This window comes from Bufo bufo, chromosome 2 (assembly GCF_905171765.1).
Source record: "Bufo bufo chromosome 2, aBufBuf1.1, whole genome shotgun sequence".
NCBI lineage: Eukaryota > Metazoa > Chordata > Amphibia > Anura > Bufonidae > Bufo > Bufo bufo.
Window position 1 is genome coordinate 315,234,769 of NC_053390.1, and position 22,829 is coordinate 315,257,597.

Here is a 22,829-nt window from a genome sequence, read left to right on the forward strand (position 1 = left end):
CCCCTATTTCTCCCTGAGAACTGTATTAGGAGATTATTATCTTTCCTAAATTCTTGGGTAGACTCAAGATATTGAATGACTGTATTCCTGACATCTAATAGGCGCATTTTATCATCTGACACTCTATCCTGGGACCCGGTAATGGAGGGTAGAAATATCCTGGTCACAGTGGAAGGAAGAGACCACTTTAGGGAGGAACCCGGGATCGAGCATTAAACGAATGTGATCTTCGTTGATCTGGAGATACGGTTCCTTGCAGGAAAGTGCCTGAAGTTCTCCGATACGTCTGGCTGAGGTTATTGCTACCAGGAAAGCGGTTTTTAGGGAAAGGTGCTTTAAAGAAAAATCAGACAGCGGCACGAAGGGAGGTTTTGTTAAACCATCTAGGACGATGTTTAGGTCCCAAGTTTGAGGCCTAGATTTTAGAGTGGGTCTTAATCTGATTGCTGCTCTGATGAATCTCCTGACCCATCTGTGATCGGCTAGGCTGAAGTCGTAGAAGGTGCCAAGAGCCGATATTTGTACTTTCAGGGTACTAGGTCTCAATCCTAATTCCAAGCCATTCTGAAGGAAATCTAAAATTTTATTGATGGGAGGAGAGGTGGTGTCCGGGTGATCCACCCCTAACCAAGAGCAGTATCTTTTCCAGATTTTAAGGTAGATGGATGATGTAACCTTCTTCCTACTGGCCTTGAGGGTGAGGATTACTCTATCTGAAAGGCCTCTACTTCTTAAGGTCTCGCTCTCAGGATCCAAACAGCTAGTCTGAATATTCTTGGGTCGGGATGTATTAGGAGGGCCCTGGACTAGCATGTCTCTCTGAAAGGGGATCTCCCAAGGATCCTCCAACGACAGTTTCAGAGTGGAAAACCAGCTCCTCTTTGGCCGTAGAGGAGCTATCAGGATTAGAGTGGTTGGTTCTCCTAGGAACCTCTGGATGACTCGAGAGATTAGAGGTATTGGAGGGAATGATTACGCTAGTCTCCATCTCCAGCGTATTGACAGGGCGTCTATTGCCCAAGGTCTGTCCCCTGGGTTTAGGGAGCAAAAGAGATCTACCTGAGTGTTCCGTCTGGAAGCGAATAAATCTATTTCGGGATGACCCCATCTTTCGGATATCTTCTGAAAGATTCTTCTGTTCAGGGACCATTCTCCCAGATGTATTCTTTCTCTGCTCAGGTAGTCTGCCACTGTATTTTCACATCCTCTCAAGTGGACAGCGGAGAGCGATAAGGTGTTTCTTTCTGCCCAAGAGAAGATTCTTTTTGCCACTCCCCCTAGCAGGCTGGACTTTGTCCCTCCCTGGTGCCTCAAATATGCCACCGTTGTGGTGTTGTTGGATAGGATCTTTAGATGTTGACCTTTTAACAGAACTTCCCCTCTTATTATGGCCTCGAGAACTGCGTACAGTTCTCTGAAGTTGGATGACCTTCTTTTTAAGTCCTCTGGCCAGGTATCCTGGAAAAAATGGTCTCCTATTTTGGCTCCCCAGCCCTCGAGACTTGCGTCCGTAATTACTTGAACCTCTGGATGGTTCCGCCAATCTAGACCCTTGAGTAGTCTTTTCTTTTGTTTCCACCAGTTGAGATCTGTTTTCACGGACTGGTATCCGTATCCTTCTGTTCAGGTCTCCCTGTCTTCCCTTCCATTCCCTCAGGATCCAGCTCTGGGTTATTCTCGTGTGGCTCTGGCACCAAGGAACTGAAGGTAGGCAGGCGGTTAGGCTTCCTAACAGGCTCATGGCTTCCCTGATGGAGCATCTGTGATAACTCTGAAACGCCACGATCTTCTTTATCAGAATCTCTGTTTTGTCCTGAGGAAGAAAGGTTTTTAGTAAAGTTGAGTCCAGTTCTACCCCTAGGAACCTTATTCTCCTGGATGGAGTCAGTGTGGATTTCTTTCTGTTTATAATCCAAACCGAGAAGTGTTAGAGTTTCTGAAAACCTGTGAGTTGCCAGTAGGTTTTCTTCTTCTGTTCTGCCGAGAATCAGGAAGTGGTCGAGGTATGGGATGATCGTTATGCCCTCTCGGCGAAGATAAGCCACCATCTCTACCACGAGTTTTGTAAAAATTCTGGGTGCAGAGGAGATGCCAAATGGAAGAGCGACATACTGAAAGTGGTGGATCGAACCATCCGCGCCTTTTAGTGCGAATCGTAGGTATTTTTTAGAGAGATGGTGAATAGGGATACGATAATAGGCATCTTTGAGGTCGATTGACGACATAAATGCCCCTTTTTGGATGAGAGGAATTGTGGAGGAGATAGTTTCCATCTTGAATTTCCTGTACCAAATGGACCTGTTTAATGGCTTTAGATTTATTATAGTCCGAAAGGACTGGTCTGGTTTCTTTACCAGAAAAAGGTTGGAGTAGAATCCTTTTCTCTCTTCTAGTACTGGAACTCTTTGAATTACACCAAGACTTAGAAGATCTTGGACGCCCTGCCATATCTTTGGTAATTCTGCCCTGTTCTGGGCAGAGATACGGAATCTTCTATGGGGGACTGATGTGAATTCTATCTTGTAACCCTGGGAGATTATACTTAGTGCCCAGGGATTTGAGGTGATCTGTTCCCATGAAGATAGAAAGCTAATCAGTCTGCCCCCTACCCTGGCGTCATTGTTGTTTGGTTTGTCTGTTTTGGGGATTGAGGATGAAGCCTCTCCCCCTTTAGGGTAGCTCCATCTTCCGGATTTTCCTTTACCCCTGTAAGATCTCTGTTGGGGTTGAAACTGACGAAAGGGCTTTCTTTTACTTTCTTTATCCTCAGGAAAACCCTTTTTCTTATCAGCAGCTCTTTCTAGAATTTTGTCTAGAGTGGGCCCAAATACAAATTCTCCCGAGAATGGGATAGAGCAGAGTTTGGCTTTGGAGGCTTTGTCCCCTGACCAGGCTTTCATCCATAGCGCCCGGCGGGCGGCATTGGAAAAAGCTGCCTCTTTTGCGGAGAAACGGATCGATTCTGCGGAGGCATCTGCTAGGAATGCTGTGGCCGATCGGAGAAGCGGGATAGAATCACGAATCTCTTCTCTAGAAGTTTTATTTTTTAGATGTTCGTCAAGTTCTCCTAGCCAGATATACATAGCGCTGGCCACGGATGTTGCTGCTATATTTGTTTTAATTCCAGACTCCCAGGACCTTTTCAGAAGCCTGTCCGCTTTTCGATCCATCGGATCGCCAAGCTGGGAGGAGTCCTCGAAAGGTAAAGCCGTTCTATTTACCACCTTGGCCACCTGTATGTATGTCAACCTTAGGGGTCTCATTAAATATCTTGCATTCCATCTGGTCAAAGCAAAGTCTGTTTCTGAAATCATTGGGGACTCCTAGCCTCTTCTCTGGATCAGACCACTCCTCCATAATCATTTCCCGTATGTTTTCGTTTATTGGGAAAACAATGGAAGCTTTTGATCTAAGACCTCCAAACATCTCGTCCTGGACGGTACGAGGTTTAGGAGTATCCTCAATCCCCATTGTAGACCTGACAGCCCTAAGTAGTTCCTCCATTTCATCTGAAGAGAAGAAATATTTTTTATCTTCATCCACGATCTCCCCCTCTGATAGGGGGTCCTCATTATGCATCTGTCTGGATGAGACGGAGGCTTCTTCCGCATCCTCGGCATCTGAGGAGGATATAACGGAGAGCTTGCGTTTCTTAGGAGGATTAGGAGTACTGCCGAGAGTTGACATAGTAGCCAAAGAAGACTTAATTTCGACCAGAATAAACTATTTCATTTCTGTAAGAATATCTGGTTGTTCTTCCTTCCAGATCTCAGCCGTGCAAGACTTGCACAGCCTTTTTTTATACTTCTCAGGTAGCCTTTTTGAGCACGCATTACACTTTAGCAATCTCACTTTTGCTTTAGACTCTTTAGTGCCCTGGAAGTGAGGGAACAACCAGATATCCCGCAGTTAGCAATTAAAATACAAGTGCTGTCTTAGTAATACAACCCCTCCCGGAGGGGACTCACAGTACTGGTGGCAGAGGGATCAGGACCTTCCTGGCGGGGAGTAGGTGTCTCTGACATCGTGGTGCTGCAGGCAAATGCTGTCTGGAACCGCAATCTTTTGAACAGCCCAGGGTCTGACGTCATCAAGCTGCGCCCCGGGCTGTCGGCGTGTGCCTGCGTCGCACCAACCATTGTATAGGTGCGTGCATCGGAGCAGCCCGCCTCCTAATGTTCGCGCTCCATGCACCGCACCTACTCCCCTGGCCGGTCACGTGATTGCAAGGAGGACGCCGAACACAGCACGCGAACCTCCATGTGAAGCTGGCAGCCCGGACTGTTTCCCGATGTGAGGAAGGAGGTCTAGAGGTAAGGGAGGACCGCAGGCCCCAGCTTAAGCCGGGACGAGGGTCCTTGTTGCTCCATGCTGTCCAGCCTTAGCCCCTGCCGCGGGAGGACAGCAGGAGATTCCTGTAAAAAACTATATTATGTACGATGTCACAACCCTCCTGACAGGAGGGCTCTCTCCACATGTTGGCCCCTGTAGGGGCAGGAAAGCACTGAGGAGGTGGAGGGGTGGGGGGAATTTAAACTCTCTTCATGTGTTCCTGCCCCTAAGGAGGTCAAGGGTCAATCTCATTGTGGGCCGTCATGGTGGATGAAATGGAAAATTATTTTTATTTATATATTTTTCTCATTTCACTTCAGCACTTTAGACTATTGTGTTCTGATCCATCACATACAGTTCAGATTAAAAAACAATGAACTCAAGGCTGTAATGTAACAAAATACGAAAAAAGTCAAGGGGGATTAATACTTTTGCAAGGCACTGTATATGCACTGCATTTTGTTGTGACAGGTTGTGACGAATACCACGCCTCGTGCCCGCTTGACGTCACCTACGACGAGCTCACGAGACGCGGTATGGTCACGGGTTACCAAAGTGTGACGTTACACCCTCTAGAGGTGCAGGTAAGGTCAGCTTGGTACAGTTTACACAGACACCTCCTGTCCACATGGGCACAGAGAGGCAACAAGCTGAGAGAGCCTTTTCACTGCCGCAGTGAAAACAGCGCTGTCTCAGCCCGGGTATCTGCCACCAGCTTCTCGTTTGATATAAGCCTGGTCCGCTAACGGGATTATATAGGGTGAGAAACCAACCCGCGGTAGCGTATAACTAGGCCGAAACACGGACGTGGGGATTCGTGATTGAGATACAAGACAGCACAAGATTAAATTATATATTTAATCACCTTGAGGGCACACTAGATATAACACAATATACACTAAGAATATATACAGTGGTCTGAGGTTACAAATACAGCTGATATAGGTACAACAAGGTTAAGCAGAACAATAAGTCAGTTACCAGATATGAGTCCTTTGGGTAGTGAGGAGTTCTTAGATGTATTCACGTCAGAGACAATGATGTCAGCCGGTTGCAGGTCCCTCTAAACACATTGCACGATGTGACCCCCTTTGAGAGAAAAAGACACACCCGCTTGCTGGCACAAGCCTTTTAACCTGTAGCCGGTCCCTCCCCTCCCGGCCTTTGGTGGACTGGCTACAAATGACCCACAAAACCCTTTAGGGTTTATAGCTCCAGTCCAGGTCACATGGAGATGGTTCTGGGACCAACGGATCCGCCTGGGTTCCGGCTACAACTAGAGTCCAAACATGGTGCTGCTATTGGGTTTCTGTGAGGAGATATGGATATCTCCCTTACCGGGCATCCGAGCCTCAAGCCAGGACTATGTGGACGTTTGGCTTTGCCCCAGGATCGCAAAAAGATCACCGAATTATGCTTAGGACAGACGGATGATTCATAACTCCTTATAAATCGCAGTTTCCATACTGTCTGCTAGATTGGATTGAACTGGGGAATGGCATAGACCCCCTGCAGGGAGGTTTTCCTGCAGGATCCGTGCAGTCTGAAAGGAGGTGTGAAATGTAACCAAATGTGGCCTGCTAGGAGTTTTCTGCTATCTGGCTACGGCTTTGAAGCGGGGCCCTCCTGTGGAGTTCACTACCTCTGCTATCTTTCAGCAAATGGTGGGTGTGAGGACATAGCCGACAGTAAATATTAATCCATATTCCTGACACAGGTCCTCTTTAAAAGTACATTTGTTTGTTGTGGTGTTGTACTGGTTGCTGCTACATGTGAACGTACCCAGTGTCCCATGCAAAGAAATGACTGAAGTTCAAGTTACCCTACAGAAGGTTTCATTCTGGGTATTACCTTTTTCTGGTCTTTTACCAGCAGACTGTGGTTAAAGTTGACTCACCTGAGCTCCATCATAGCTGAATATGCCAACCACGCTAACAGGTACAGCTTTGTTCACACATCGACCCAGAGTTTTGCGATTAAGAGCAAACACAAAGGGAACATTCTGCTCACAGGCACAGTTAATGATTGTTTGCAGAGTGTCATCCAAACCCCCTGGAGAAAGAGACAGATGAAAAGGTGATAATCTGCAGTTCAGCATTTACCCACACTGTGACTGTAACACTATTTACTAATCCCATTATTCCCATAAAACAAAAACAATATTCTCCACACTACTACGCATTTTTCCATCATAAAAACTTACAATACTCAGAATTGTACACTAACAGGATCTTTTGGACTAAACAGATTTTAGAGGTACCAGTACCAAAACTCATATAATCTTTTAAAGCACATCATAAAGCATATTAGTTAATCAGTGACAAACTGGTGGATAGTAAATGAACAGGCCATACTTTAAAAAAATTCTCATTTGGTTTGTGTAATTGTTGATAGCAGTTGTAGCTGAGATTGTGATGGGTCATTTCATGGGGTTGTGGTGTTAATACAATTAACATTTTCGCTGCCAGGATATACTAACTTGCAGGGTGGCACATGAGTTGTAAGGAAGTATGAGAAATGTCCTTACTATAATGGCTATATCTCAGGCTATATAGCAGCTAGTATAGTAGTTTGTTTTAAAGCTGAGAATCTGTTTGTTAAAATGAGACTGTGATTGCAATTTTAGCTGCAAAATATACCTGCAGGTATCACCCCTAACCTAGTTTCTAAATGCGCTGTCTTCGCTGTATCTCAACTAGCACTTCAATCTCTCCTAGATTCCTAGATAGAGAGGGGGACCATTGGGAGAGTGCTGCCTGGCTGCAGGGAGAAGATATCCTCCAGTGTAGGTGGCCACAGGGGGAGGGGTAATATGGACTCCTGTGCACGTTATTACCTCCCTACATCCCTTCATATTAATCAGACAACTTACTTGGGGTCTTTTCTTCCTCCGCCTAGTTCATATCAGGGAGGCTGTCTGGGTGAAAATCGGGATATGTCTGGGTTCAGCTCTGAAGCTGGACAACCCCTTTAAGTCCTGATAATTGCCTGATCATCCACAGAGATGAGAACTGCAATTGCTAATGTGATTGCTCGTCCTCATACAGACTGATTGTTTCTGGGCAGCAGATTGCTGCTTACACAGGATGATCTGCTGCTCAGAAAGTGCAATGTTAAGTCCCGCATCTATGATGCTTTTACGTGATGAACAAGTGTTTGCTTCTTCATCAGGTTATCATTGGCACCTTATCAGGAAAAATCAGCCCACCTGAAGAGGCTTAAGGAGTACCATTGCACCTTTGTTTTGATGAGGGATCAAAGTATGAAATCACACAAGTCAATGACTACTGTACAATCAATTAGGATTTATCAGGCAAATATTCCCAATTTCCAATACCTTTAGACTGTATCTTTTCACAGTTAGGAGAAATGATTACACATTTAAGTTTCTTGAGCTTTAAATGTTTCAGCACCTCCCGTAATCCCATCACCAGACGCCTTTTGGTTTTTGCCTTTACTGGGTCTTTAAGGTACAAACGGTCCTGGAAACGCACTAGCTCTTTAAGCAGTTCTGTCACACAACTATCCACTTCTTTGCTGAGAACCTGACTACAGTACCTGAAAAAAAAAAACATACAGCTAAATAACCAAACATACATCAAAATAAATTATGTGGTCAATTACATCTCTGTGCTCTCCACCGCTGGTCTAAATCCACAATACAAGCAAGTCTAGAGCACTGTTGTACAAGATATGTGTATATAAAACCAGAAATCATGCAGATAAAACAAATGAGATTCTGAATTTACTCACTCACGAAACCGCCTACTATGAATTTTGGGGAGGTTGGAACTTGGTTGTTGCACAGGAATGGAAACTTCTGTGGCATCAGGAACATCCTGAGACTGGTCATTAAGAGGAACCGTGCAAGCCTCAGCCGATTCTGTTCTCTCTTCTGCTGTTATGAGATCACAGTTATTAGTCAGTCTAGAAACTATATTATAGTAAACTGGTTCTGCATTACCTGAATAGATTTTAGGTGGAAGTGCAAGCCAAATTTAGTAGTTCTGCTCTTAGGGTCCAAATAACTACTTTAGTCAATTAACTTTATATATTAAAAAACCTGAGGACTCCATGTGATGTCTAGTCTACATACTTAGGGCATGGTTCCTGTACATGTTCTCTCTTCATGCTTCCTGGTGTGGCGTAAGAGCAGTGCTGTGCCCGATGTCTGACCTTGTTCCATCACCTCCGTTCTCACAGCATGCAGGCACAGGCCTAACCTGCATCTCGCTAGCTTTACACCTTTTTTCTCTTTACCGTCCCTTTGCTCTCAATAACAAACAAAATAATACTTTTACAGAAATGATACCTTTTAATGGCTAAAATAAAATAAAATGATGCCAAACAGCAAACTTGACACTTCTTGGGTCTCTTCACCAGGCAATGGTATGTATATATTTCCATGTTGTTACTCTTATTGGCTGTAATAAGAATTTTCAACTGGCTGACATAGTATTTTTTTCTCTTTTGACACCATTTACTGTATTACTCTAGATAAGGGGTCTCAAACACGTGGTCCCTGAGGCAATTATATGCGGCCCATGACCATGAGGTGACATGAGTATGTCACCTCAAGCCTCAAGGCAGCAGTTTATGGCAAGCCTCTGGTGTGCATCGCAAATGGCGGCAGGAGGGGGGCTTTAAAATTCATAGGGGAATTTATACAGGCTGCAGCACTAAATTGGGGGGGGGGGGGAATTACAATACATAGGGGAACTACTGGGGGTCTTAATACAAGCCAGAGCACTACGGGAGGGACGATGACATTATAATACACAGGGTACTACTGCGGGCCTTACTACAGACCAGAGCACTACAGGGGGGGGGGGGGGGGAATTAAGATATAGGGTCACTACTAGGGGCTGGCGCACTGCAACGGGCTATATAATACAGGGGGCACCCCTGGAGGCAATAATATAGCTAAGAGCACTATGGGGGCTTTATAATACAGGGAGCACTAGAGGGGCGTATAATAATAATACAGGGGGATGAACTGCAGGAGGCCATTAAAACTACAGGGGCACTTCAGGGAGCATTATAACTACATAGGGAACTACAGGGGGACTTTTTACTGGGGCTACTACAAGGGGCATGACAAATACTGGGGCCACTATAAGGGGAATTATAACTACTGCAAACACTATAGAGGGCTTTATTACTACTGTGGGCACTATAGGGGGCCTTGTTTCTACTGGGGTCAGCATGGTGTCAATTACTACTGGGGGTACTGCGGGGACTTTATTTTTGGGCACAGTATGGAGGGCATTGCTACTAAAGGGGGCAACCTTGGGGAGCATTATCGCTATTGCGGGTACTGTAGGGGGCACTGTTACTATTGGGAGGGGACTATCTGTATGGCACTCTTATAATTTGCAGAATCGTGGTTGTGGGCATTGGAGAGCAGAGCGGGTACAGTATTGGAGGGGCAGTAAGATGACAATGTTGGGGCACAAAGAAGGGGAGGTGGTGGAAAAGTGAGGAACCTAAGATACAGTGAGGAACAGAAGTATTTGAACACCCTGCGATTTAGCAAGTTCTCCCACTTAGAAATCATGCAGGGGTCTGAAATTCACATTGTAGGTATAATTTTTAAAGAATGTATTTGTCTTGCACTGCTGAACATAAGTATTTGAATACCTGAGAAACAGCAAGAATTCTGGCTCTCAAAGACCTGTTACTGTGCCTTTAAAAAGTCCACCTCTACTCCACTCATTAATATAACTTAGTAGCACCTGTCTGAGCTCTTTAACCACCTCCGGACCGCTGTACGCACAGACGCGTCCTGGAGGTGGTTGATTGATTCCGAGTGGACGCGCCGGCGCGTCCTCATGCGATGGCCGAGATTTCCTGTGAACGCGCGCACACAGGCGCGCGCGCTCACAGGAACGGAAGGTAAGAAAGTGGATCTCCAGCCTGCCAGCGGCGATCGTTCGCTGGCAGGCTGGAGATGTGATTTTTTTAACCCCTAACAGGTATATTAGACGCTGTTTTGATAACAGCGTCTAATATAGACTCCCTGATCACCCCCCTGTCATTGATTACCCCCCTGTCATTGATCACACCCCTGTAAAGCTCCATTCAGACGTCCGCATGATTTTTACGGATCCACTGATAGATGGATCGGATCCGCAAAACGCACACGGACGTCTGAATGGAGCCTTACAGGGGCATGATCAATGACTGTGGTGATCACCCCCCTGTCATTGATCACCCCCCTGTAAAGCTCCATTCAGACGTCCGCATGATTTTTACGGATCCACCGATAGATGGATCGGATCCGCAAAACGCACACGGACGTCTGAATGGAGCCTTACAGGGGCATGATCAATGACTGTGGTGATCACCCCATATAGACTCCCTGATCACCCCCCTGTCATTGATCACCCCCCTGTAAAGCTCCATTCAGACGTCCGCATGATTTTTACGGATCCACTGATAGATGGATCGGATCCGCAAAACGCACACGGACGTCTGAATGGAGCCTTACATGGGCATGATCAATGACTGTGGTGATCACCCCATATAGACTCCCTGATCACCCCCGTCATTGATTACCCCCCTGTCATTGATCACACCCCTGTAAAGCTCCATTCAGACGTCCGCATGATTTTTACGGATCCACTGATAGATGGATCGGATCCGCAAAACGCACACGGACGTCTGAATGGAGCCTTACAGGGGCATGATCAATGACTGTGGTGATCACCCCATATAGACTCCCTGATAACCCCCCTGTCATTGATTACCCCCCTGTCATTGATCACACCCCTGTAAAGCTCCATTCAGACGTCCGCATGATTTTTACGGATCCACTGATAGATGGATCGGATCCGCAAAACGCACACGGACGTCTGAATGGAGCCTTACAGGGGCATGATCAATGACAGGTGATCACCCCATATAGACTCTCTGATCACCCCCCTGTCATTGATCACCCCCCCTGTCATTGATCACCCCCCCTGTCATTGATCACCCCTCTGTAAGGCTCCATTCAGACATTTTTTTGGCCCAAGTTAGCGGAAATTATTTTTTTTTTCTTACAAAGTCTCATATTCCACTAACTTGCGTCAAAAAATTAAATCTCACATGAACTCACCATACCCCTCACGGAATCCAAATGCGTAAAAATTTTTAGACATTTATATTCCAGACTTCTTCTCACGCTTTAGGGCCCCTAGAATGCCAGGGCAGTATAAATACCCCACATGTGACCCCATTTCGGAAAGAAGACACCCCCAGGTATTCCGTGAGGGGCATATTGAGTCCATGAAAGATTGAAATTTTTGTCCCAAGTTAGCGGAAAGGGAGACTTTGTGAGAAAAAAATAAATAAAATCTATTTCCGCTAACTTGCGCCAAAAAAAAATAATTTCTATGAACTCGCCATGCCCCTCATTGAATACCTTGGGGTGTCTTCTTTCCAAAATGGGGTCACATGTGGGGTATTTATACTGCCCTGGCATTCTAGGGGCCCTAAAGCGTGGAAAGATGTCTGGGATCCAAATGTCTAAAAATGCCCTCATAAAAGGAATGTGGGCCCCTTTGCGCATTTAGGCTGCAAAAAAGTGTCACACATCTGGTATCGCCGTACTCAGGAGAAGGTGGGGAATGTGTTTTGGGGTGTCATTTTACATATACCCATGCTGGGTGAGAGAAATATCTTGGCAAAAGACAACTTTTCCCATTTTTTTATACAAAGTTGGCATTTGACCAAGATATTTAATCTCACCCAGCATGGGTATATGTAAAATGACACCCCAAAACACATTCCCCAACTTCTCCCGAGTACGGAGATACCACGTGTGGCACTTTTTTGCAGCCTAGGTGGGCAAAGGGGCCCACATTCCTTTTATGAGGGCATTTTTAGACATTTGGATCCCAGACTTCTTTTCACGCTTTAGGGCCCCTAGAATGCCAGGGCAGTATAACTACCCCACAAGTGACCCCATTTTTGAAAGAAGACACCCCAAGGTATTCCGTGAGGGGCAGGGCGAGTTCCTAGAATTTTTTATTTTTTGTCACAAGTTAGTGGAAAATGATGATTTTTTTTTAATTTATTTTTTTCTTACAAAGTCTCATATTCCACTAACTTGTGACAAAAAATAAAAACTTCCATGAACTCACTATGCCCATCAGCGAATACCTTGGGGTGTCTTCTTTCCAAAATGGGGTCACTTGTGGGGTAGTTATACTGCCCTGGCATTCTAGGGGCCCAAATGTGTGGTAAGGAGTTTGAAATCAAATTCTGTAAAAAATGACCAGTGAAATCCGAAAGGTGCTCTTTGGAATATGGGCCCCTTTGCCCACCTAGGCTGCAAAAAAGTGTCACACATCTGGTATCTCCGTACTCAGGAGAAGTTGGGGAATGTGTTTTGGGGTGTCATTTTACATATACCCATGCTGGGTGAGAGAAATATCTTGGCAAAAGACAACTTTTCCCATTTTTTTATACAAAGTTGGCATTTGACCAAGATATTTATCTCACCCAGCATGGGTATATGTAAAAAGACACCCCAAAACACATTCCTCAACTTCGCCTGAATACAGAGATACCAGATGTGTGACACTTTTTTGCAGCCTAGGTGGGCAAAGGGGCCCATATTCCAAAGAGCACCTTTCGGATTTCACTGGTCATTTTTTACAGAATTTGATTTCAAACTCCTTACCACACATTTGGGCCCCTAGAATGCCAGGGCAGTATAACTACCCCACAAGTGACCCCATTTTGGAAAGGAGAGACCCCAAGGTATTTCGTGATGGGCATAGTGAGTTCATAGAACTTTTTATTTTTTGTCACAAGTTAGTGGAATATGAGACTTTGTAAGAAAAAAAAAAAAATCATCATTTTCCGCTAACTTGTGACAAAAAATAAAAAGTTCTATGAACTCACTATGCCCATCAGCGAATACCTTAGGGTGTGTACTTTCCGAAATGGGGTCATTTGTGGGGTGTTTGTACTGTCTGGGCATTGTAGAACCTCAGGAAACATGACAGGTGCTCAGAAAGTCAGAGCTGCTTCAAAAAGCGGAAATTCACATTTTTGTACCATAGTTTGTAAATGCTATAACTTTTACCCAAACCATTTTTTTTTTTTACCCAAACATTTTTTTTTTATCAAAGACATGTAGAACAATAAATTTAGAGCAAAATTTATATATGGATCTCGTTTTTTTTTTGCAAAATTTTACAACTGAAAGTGAAAAATGTCATTTTTTTGCAAAAAAAAACGTTAAATTTCGATTAATAACAACAAAAGTAAAAATGTCAGCAGCAATGAAATACCACCAAATGAAAGCTCTATTAGTGAGAAGAAAAGGAGGTAAAATTCATTTGGGTGGTAAGTTGCATGACGGAGCAATAAACGGTAAAAGTAGTGTAGGTCAGAAGTGTAAAAAGTGGCCTGGTCTTTCAGGGTGTTTAAGCCCTGGGGGCTGATGTGGTTAAAGATACCTGTCCACCCTACAGTCAGTCAGACGCCAACTACTACCATGGGCAAGACCAAAGAACTGTCAAAAGACACCAGAGACAAAATTGTGGACCTCCACAAGGCTGGAAAGGGCTACGGTGCAATTGCCAAGCAGCTTGGTGAAAATGGATCAACTGTTGGAGCAATTGTTAGAAAATGGAAGAGGCTAACGACGACTGTCAGTCTCCCTCAGACTCTGGCTCCATGCAAGACTCACCTCGTGGGGTATCACTGATGATAAGAAAGGTGAGGAATCAGCCAAGAACTACAAGGGAGGAGCTGGTCAATGACATTAAGAGAGATGGGACCACAGTTTCAAAGCTCACTGTCGGTAGAACACTATGCCGTCATGGTTTCAAATCATGCATTGCACGGAAGGTTCCCCTGCTCAAGTCATCACATGTCCAGGCCCGTCTGAAGTGTGCCAATGACCATCTGGATAATCCAGAGGAGGCATGGGAGAAAGTCATGTGGTCAGATGAGACCAAAGTATAACTTTTTGGTCTAAACTTCACTCGTCGTGTTTGGAGGAAAAAGAAGGGCGAGTTGCATCCCAAGAACACATTCCTACTGTGAAGCATGGGGGTGGTAACATCATGCTTTGGGGGTGCTTTTCTGCGAAGGGGACAGGACGACTGCACTGTATTAAAGAGAGGATGAATGGGGCCATTTATTGTGAGATTTTGAGCAACAATCTCCTTCCCTCAGTCAGAGCATTGAAGATGGGTCGTGGCTGGGTCTTCCAACATGACAACGACCTGAACCACACAGCCAGGATAACCAAGGAGTGGCTTTGTAAGAAGCATATCAAGGTTCTGGAGTGGCCTAGCCAGTCTCCAGACTTAAATCCAATAGAACATCTTTGGAGGGAGATGAAACTCTGTGTTGTTCAGCGACAGCCCCGAAACCTGACAGATCTAGAGGAGATCTGTGTCGAGGAGTAGGACAAAATCCTTGTTGCAGTGTGTGCAAACCTGGTCAAGAACTACAGGAAACGTTTGACCTCTGTAATTACAAACAAAAGTTTCTGTCCCAAATATTAACACTGATTTTCTCAGGTGTTCAAATACTTATGTTCAGCAGTGCAAGAAAAAAAATTCTTAAAAAAAGTCATACAATGTGATTTCCTGAATTTTTTAAAAAAAATCTGTCTCAGAGTGGGAATGCACCTACAATGTGAATTTCAGACCCCTCCGTGATTTCTAAGTGGGAGAACTCGCAAAATTGCAGGGTGTTCAAATACTTCTGTTCCTCACTGTATGTGTGCCAAACTCTACAGAGACGAGAAGAGGCTGAAACACGTTATCAAGGAGGTCTGATCTCTAAATCGAGAAGAGGAAGAAAGAGAACATCTACATCTGGAGACAACATTGGATGTAAGAGGTATGTGGTGCTGTATTCGATCAACAATAATTTTGTATCGTAAGTGCAGCCCAGGCCGAGTTTGAGACCCCTGGGTTAATGTAAATAACGTAGTACTGGCAATAGCCATTTCCAGATCAAGTGAACTAACTGGGAAAGTTACATAAACTATTCTTACTTAATTACCAATATCAAGAGGATCTGGAGAAGGTGAGGAGTGTTCAGGTAGGGCTTGGCTTTCTGCTGCAGAATCTGTACTACAGGGAGGCTGAGTTGATCCTTGGGATTGCAAAAAATTGTGCTGTTTGCGTTGTTCTCGCTCTTTCAATATTATCTATAATAGAAAATGTATGTATTTTTTAAAAACTTCAATAGCCAAGTAAGATTTGAAAAAAAAGGAACTAAACATGCAACAAGGTTCAGACAACCACATTCAGCTCATTTACTTATTTATTCTGTCTGCAAGAGAAAGCCATATTTGTTAATGTCTCCCCCCACAGGTCTTTAGAAAAATAACAGGATGATTGGTTGCTTTGGCCAAAGCAGCCATTTTTTCCATTTTAGATTTCTCCAGCCATTTTGATAAATCCCTCATTGTATTTACAGCCTTTTAGACCAAAGTGTATATTAATAATTCACAGAATGTCTGTTATTGGATTCCCTTACTGTACACCATATTATGGGAAAACGAACAGGACATTATGGCACTGTCCAAAATTTTCTTGCACATTACCAAATGCTTCTATTATGCCTTTTCAATATACAGCTTTAAGGGCCAAAACGCTGCCAGCAGCCGTACGGTTACAGAATCCCACTATTTTCAATGGGAGACTGTGCTGTTGTTCATGCGGACGTGGTTTATAGCTGTGACAGCACCAAGAAAGAACATGTCCATGCGGCTGTCTTTTTTTTATTTTTTTGGCACAAGATCTGTGCCAAATTGTTTTTGCAAAAGCCACTGTGTGACTCGCCCCTTAGATAAGCCTGTACTGATCCATCCATAACTACCAACAGTCCCAGATCCGACAGGACAGTCGCAGACTCCGGTGGCTATCCCTCTGTCCTAGGATGGTTGTGGCATGTCCCACTCTCAGCTGTCTCTGCATTTGTAGGGCACAGAGACAGTTGAGTGCAAATTGTGAAGCAGGGAGCTCTCATCGTGGCGAGGCCAGGGAATGATAATCATACCCCGGCCTCTGCACTCTTCTGCTAACCACAGCAGGTACAATGACGTCACTTCATCACGCCTGCTGCTGGGGACAGCATGTGCTCTATTCACCAGGGGAATGGGGCCAGGTGTAGGGACACTAAAGAGGTCATTCTACTGTGTGGGGGCCACTAAAGGGGGAGTTCTACTGTGTGGGGGCCACTAAAGGGGGAGTCTCTATTACATCCTCTGGCATAATTTAACAAAATGCTGGTTAAAATCCCTGTAAGATTGTAAAAAGTTGCATGAATACAAAAAAAGGTATCAAACAGTACAGCTGGCCCTGCAAAAAAAAAACAAAAAAAAAACCCTCACACAGCTCTGCAGAAAAATAAAAAAAGACTGTCAGACTATGGTGACGGAGCAATTTTTAAAACTAATAAAACATAAAAAAAAAACATAAATTTGGCATCTACATAATCATACTGAGTAGCAGAATACATTTAACATGCCACCTTTACTGTGGAGTGAACAAAATAAAAACAAAACCCTAAAAACTATGGCAAAATTGCTGTGTTTTGTCACCCCAAAAGATGAAAATTACTCTTACCGGCAATTGGATTTTCCTTTAGCCTCCACAACGGCCCCACCTTTCCAGGGACAGGAAACAACTGTGAGATCAACCAATAAAAGGCCCCCTCCCTCTTACCTTCTCCAGTTAATAACCTAGGACTCAGAGGTAGATGCCACAATTTAATAAATGTTGAAACATAACAGAAACCAAAATAACTTGATGCAGTTACATGAAAGAACAAAAAAAATAATTACTATTTCAATAGAGAATACCTGGGTGGGATTTCCTCGTGCCGTTGTGGAGGCTAAAGTAAAATCCAATTACCGGTAAGAGTAATTTTAATCTTTTCCCCACACCTCCACAACAGCACCACCTGGAGGAATAACAGAAACAATCAGGGGGGGACTACCCAGGGCCGGCGTCATAACCCGGCATCCCCGGGCAAGTGCCGGGGCCCAATGCTCCTGGGGGGGCCCACTGAGCTGCTATGAGCACTTCCATCAATACAGATGGGAGCTCTCACTGCTGTCATTTGATATACGTAGTACCCCTTTGGTGGGCCCTCTGAGCTGCAGAGACTCAGGACACGCCCCCTCTACACAGGACACTGCCTGAGGAGAGAGACCGCAGGGCTGGAGCAGAGCAGTGTGAAGACAGTCTGTGAGTGAGTCTGCACTGTGACAGTCTCTTGTCTGTGGGATAGAAGGAAAGGGGGGGACTCTTCCATCTGCTGCTTCATTCTATTTAGTGGTTTTACTGTTTTATTAAGCAGTTTGTCTCCATGACACCTGCCCCCCCCCCCCCCCATATCCTGTCCTCTCTCATCCTCATGGAGCCCCTGCCGTCTCCTTTCCTCACTCATGTATCCAGAGCTCCTGTTCCACCCTCCTATCTCCTATTGCTGCCCTGCACAGACCTCCTGCCACTACTTGTATGAATCCCCCTCAGAGCCCCTTCCACCTACTTGCTGTGTCCACCCCTCCTGTCCATCCAGGGCCCCGTCTCACTCCTCTGCCTCTCATTATGGTGGCATCTGAACCGCATTCACCATAAGGACCTTCTAAAGTCACGGGGTCATGTGACTGTGCCCCCCACCCCGTACTGTGCCCCCCACCCCGTACTGTGCCCCTTTATACCCTGCATTGTGCCCTCCTACCACACCCTGTGCAGTGCCCATAGTCATTACCTGTACTGTGCCCTCTTATACCCTTTTATCCGGTCACTGTATGGCGGTGTTATCACTATATGGCGGTGGTATCCAATAGCTGCATGGCCATAACTGTATCCCCTTCCCTGCCTACACTACTTTTTTTAGACCTGGCATGGGCGGGAAAAGATACAGATTGCGGTGTTAAGGACCTTTGCGCCACATCTGTGTCAGAAATACGCCTTACATAGACGTATTTGTATATAATAAATGACCCCCTAATTGTATTATTATTCGGGGGTAGGGCTAATATCTTTATATTATATAGATTCTCGTGTATTATACTGTGCACTGTATTTCCCAGTAGAAAATGATCCTTGGGAAGCACAGTCCTCATCCCTGACCACCAGGACCAGGTAAAGCTCTGTCAGTACATGGCGGCCTCCCCTCTCCGCCACGCTGCTCCGCTGTGTACTGGTGCTTAGGGTACTTTCACACTTGCGTTTTTCTTTTCCAGCATAGAGTTCCATCACAGGGGCTCTATACCGGAAAAGAACTGATCAGGTATGTCCCCATGAATTCTGAATGGAGAGTAATCCGTTCAGTTTGCATCAGGATGTCTTCAGTTCAGTCATTTTGACTGATCAGGCAAAAAAGAAAACCGCAGCATGCTACGGTTTTATCTCCGGCTAAAAAAACTGAAGACTTGCCTGAATGCCGGATACGGCATTTTTTACCATAGGAATGTATTAGTGCCGGATCCGGCATTCAGAATACCGGAATGCCGGATCCGTCCTTCCGGTATGCGCCTGCGCAGACTGAAAAAAAGGTGAAAAAATAAATGCCGGATCCGTTTTTGCCGGATGACACCGGAAAGACGGATCCGGCATTTCAATGCATTTTTTCGACTGATCAGGCATTTTTAAGACTGATCAGGATCCTGATCAGTCTTACTAATGCCATCAGTTAGCATACATTTTGCCTGATCCGGCAGGCAGTTCCGGCGACGGAACTGCTTGCCGGATCTCTCTGCCGCAAGTGTGAAAGTAGCCTTATTCTGACACTAGGGCTGGGTTCACATCCTATTTTTTCCATTCATTTAATGTATACCAAAAATGTCTGCGTTACCAGATGCCTCAGACTGATGCCGTACAGTGGCGTCCGTTCACCATACAGTTCCATGGTATAAAAAACATATACGTTGACGTATGCATTTTTTACTTGACTCTGCGGGATACAAAAACGTGGAGTGCTGCACATTTGTATACATCAAACCGATAGAAAAAAACGTAATGTGAACACACATTGGGGGGGAGGGGGGGCGTACTAAATTTCGCTGTGGGGCCCAGTCAGTTCTAGCTACATCACTGCACAGCTCCTTCTCTCCTCCAGGCCTGGCCCACTGCTGCAGCGGGCCGCCGTAGAGAAGGAGCGCAGGGAGCTGCGGTTAGTGAATGACAGGACCACCAGCTCCCCTGCAATGATAGGTATGTGAGGGGGCCACTGGGGGGTCATTCATCACACTGTGAGGGCCCCTTACACAGTATAATGACTCCTAGTAACCCCCATTTAGTATAATGATCCCCATTGACCCTCCATTTAGCATAATGACCACCAGAGCCCCCATTCAATATAATGACCCCGAGTGCCCCCTCCATACAGTATAACCCCCAGTGTGGGGGCGACTGGGGGTCATTATTCTGAATGGAAGGTCACTGTGGGGTCATTATACTGTGAGGGCCCTTTACATAGTATAATGACCCCCAGTATCCCCCATTTAGTATAATGATCACCAATGACCCTCCATTCAGTATAATGACCCCCAGAGCCCCCTCCATACAGTATTCCCCCAGTGTGGGGGCTACTGGGGGTCATTATTCTAAATGGGGGGAGACTGGGGGTTATTCTGAATGCAGGGCCACAGGTGGTCATTATACAGTGGGGGGGGGGGGGGGGGAATTGGGGGTTCATTATACTGTGTGAAGGGCCACTAGTAGTCATTATACTGTGTGAAGGGCCACTAGTAGTCATTATACTGTATAGGGGCCACTGGGGGTCATTATACCGTGTAGGAGCCCCAGGGGGACATGTCAATGTAAAAAAATGCCTCATGGGGGCCCACTGGGATTTATCGCCCAAGGGCCCACATGAACCTGGAGCCGGCCCTGGGACTACCGCAGACAAAACCTTCCTGCCAAAGGATAAGTCTTTGCTGGCTAAGACATCTAACTTATAGGTGTCTAAAAAAGGCACAGGTGGCAGCCCGACAAATGTCCTCAAGGGAAGCAAAGGCACACTCCGCACAAGAAGTGGCCAATGCTCTAGTGCAGTGGTGCCCAAACATTTTTCGTGTGAGGGCCGCACTAGACATGGTATAATTTTTGCGCGCCAGAACCAGGTAGCTTTGCCAGATTGCATTACCACTGTGAAAGGGGGCACATCTGGGCATTTTGTAGTAGCAATGCCCATTGTGCCGCCTCCACAGTAGCAATGCCCATTGTGCCGCCTCCACAGTAGCAATGCCCATTGTGCCGCCTCCACAGTAGCAATGCCCATTGTGCCGCCTCCACAGTAGCAATGCCCATTGTGCCGCCTCCACAGTAGCAATGCCCATTGTGCCGCCTCCACAGTAGCAATGCCCATTGTGCCGCCTCAACAGTAGCAATGCCCATTGTGCCGCCTCAACAGTAGCAATGCCCATTGTGCCGCCTCAACAGTAGCAATGCCCATTGTGCCGCCTCAACAGTAGCAATGCCCATTGTGCCGCCTCAACAGTAGCAATGCCCATTGTGCCGCCTCAACAGTAGCAATGCCCATTGTGCCGCCTTAACAGTAGCAATGCCCATTGTGCCGCCTTAACAGTAGCAATGCCCATTGTGCCGCCTTAATAGTAGCAATGCCCATTGTGCAGCCTTAATAGTAGCAATGCCCTCTGTGTCCCTTTGTAGTAGCAATGCCCTCTGTGTCCCTTTGTAGTAGCAATGCCCTCCGTGTCCCTTTGTAGTAGCAATGCCCTCTGTGTCCCTTTGTAGTAGCAATGCCCTCTGTGTCCCTTTGTAGTAGCAATGCCCTCCGTGTCCCTTTGTAGTAGCAATGCCCTCCGTGTCCCTTTGTAGTAGCAATGCCCTCTGTGTCCCTTTGTAGTAGCAATGCCCTCTGTGTCCCTTTGTAGTAGCAATGCCCTCTGTGTCCCTTTGTAGTAGCAATGCCCTCTGTGTCCCTTTGTAGTAGCAATGCCCTCTGTGTCCCTTTGTAGTAGCAATGCCCTCTGTGTCCCTTTGTAGTAGCAATGCCCTCTGTGTCCCTTTGTAGTAGCAATGTCCTCTGTGTCCCCTTCACAGTAATATGCCCTGACACTGAGACACTTTATTTTAATTTTTTTTAAACTGAAGCAGCAGCAGGTTCAGCTCGGCTGCAGTGTACACTACAAGGCACCCAGCGGTTTTCAGGAGGACTAGAGAGGAGCACTGGATCGAGCGAGCGGCTGCAAAGATGGAAAGTTTTTTCCTACCTGGAGGAGGGTGAGCTGCGGCCGGCGGCAAGCACAGAAGTGCGTGAGATAGGTGCGTGCACACTCCCTGACTTAGAGCACGCACGCTACTTCATAGGCTGATCCCTCTGCTGCGGCCCTGTCCACGTAACCTCCTCTCCTCTGTCTGTCACTGCTGGCTGCGCTCATCCCACCTGAGCCATTCCGTTAATGATTTACTGAATGGCAATGGCCGGCCGAGATGAGCGCTCACACATAGTTCGCTGCCTGATGCCGGCGGCACTGCACGGGCCGGATGACAGCTTCGCAGGCCGAATTTGGCCCGCGGGGCGTAGGTTGGGCATCACTGCACTAGTGGAATGAGCCTTTAAACTAGAAGGAGGAGAAATTCCCCTCTTGTTATAACAGAAACAAATACAAGACTTAATCCACCGAGCAATGGATGCCCTGCTTGCCGCATTTCCCTGATTAAGTCCAATATATTGGATCAACAACTAATTCGAGGTCCTTAGTCAATTCTAAATATTAAAAGGACACATCTCCTGCCATCCATGTTCTGGAACAACTTCTCCTTTTCAGAAACCGCCTGGGAACAAAAGGAAGGAAGAGAGATTTCTTGTTGACAATGGAATCTAGAAACAACCTTAGGGAGAAATTCAGGAGAATGTCTCAAAACAATCCTATCCTCAAGAACTGTTAAAGAGGACCTTTCACCTTGAAAAACATTGTGAACTAAGTATGCTGCCATGGAGAGCGGCGCCCGGGGATCTCACTGCACTTACTATTATCCCTGGGCGCCGCTCCGTTCTCCCCTCCGGTATCTTCACTCACTAAGTTATAGTAGGCGGTGTCTGCCCTTGTCCTGTGGGCGTCTTCCCCTCCTAGGCTGCAGCACTGGCCAATCGCAGCGCACAGCTCACAGCCTGGGAGGTTTATTTCTCCCAGGCTGTGAGCGGTGCGCTGCGATTGGCCAGCGCTACAGCCTAGGAGAAGGAGACGCCCACAGGACAAGGGCAGACACCGCCTACTATAACTTAGTGAGTGAAGATACCGGAGGGGATAACGGGAGAACAGAGCGGCGCCCAGGGATAATATTAAGTGCAGTGAGATCCCCGGGTGCCGCTCTCCATGGCAGCATACTTAGTTCACAATGTTTTTCAAGGTGAAAGGTCCTCTTTAAGTAAGGTGGAAGAATTAAAAAACCTTGAATCTCCCCCACTCGTCTAGCCGTTGTTATAGCTAACAAAAAAAAGCTGTCTTAAGGGTCAACATCTTCATGGAGACATCACTAATAGGCTCGAAGGGGGGG

The 22,829-nt window shown here is 46.1% G+C and overlaps 1 protein-coding gene across 2 annotated transcripts in view; it reads right to left on the reverse strand.

Moving 5' to 3' along the window:
- The window catches only part of SECISBP2 (SECIS binding protein 2), a 71,202-nt gene that overhangs the window by 15,408 nt on the left and 32,965 nt on the right, over positions 1–22,829 (reverse strand). Inside the window, exons 7-10 of one of the 2 annotated variants that reach the window (XM_040416958.1) lie at positions 15,349–15,496; positions 8,086–8,227; positions 7,670–7,890; positions 6,230–6,384 (exon numbers count right to left, since the gene is read on the reverse strand). In XM_040416958.1, the coding sequence (XP_040272892.1) occupies positions 6,230–6,384; positions 7,670–7,890; positions 8,086–8,227; positions 15,349–15,496 (666 nt within the window). Of the gene's footprint in view, positions 1–6,229; positions 6,385–7,669; positions 7,891–8,085; positions 8,231–15,348; positions 15,497–22,829 lie in introns of both variants that reach the window. The other variant, XM_040416956.1, reaches the window with a different exon arrangement.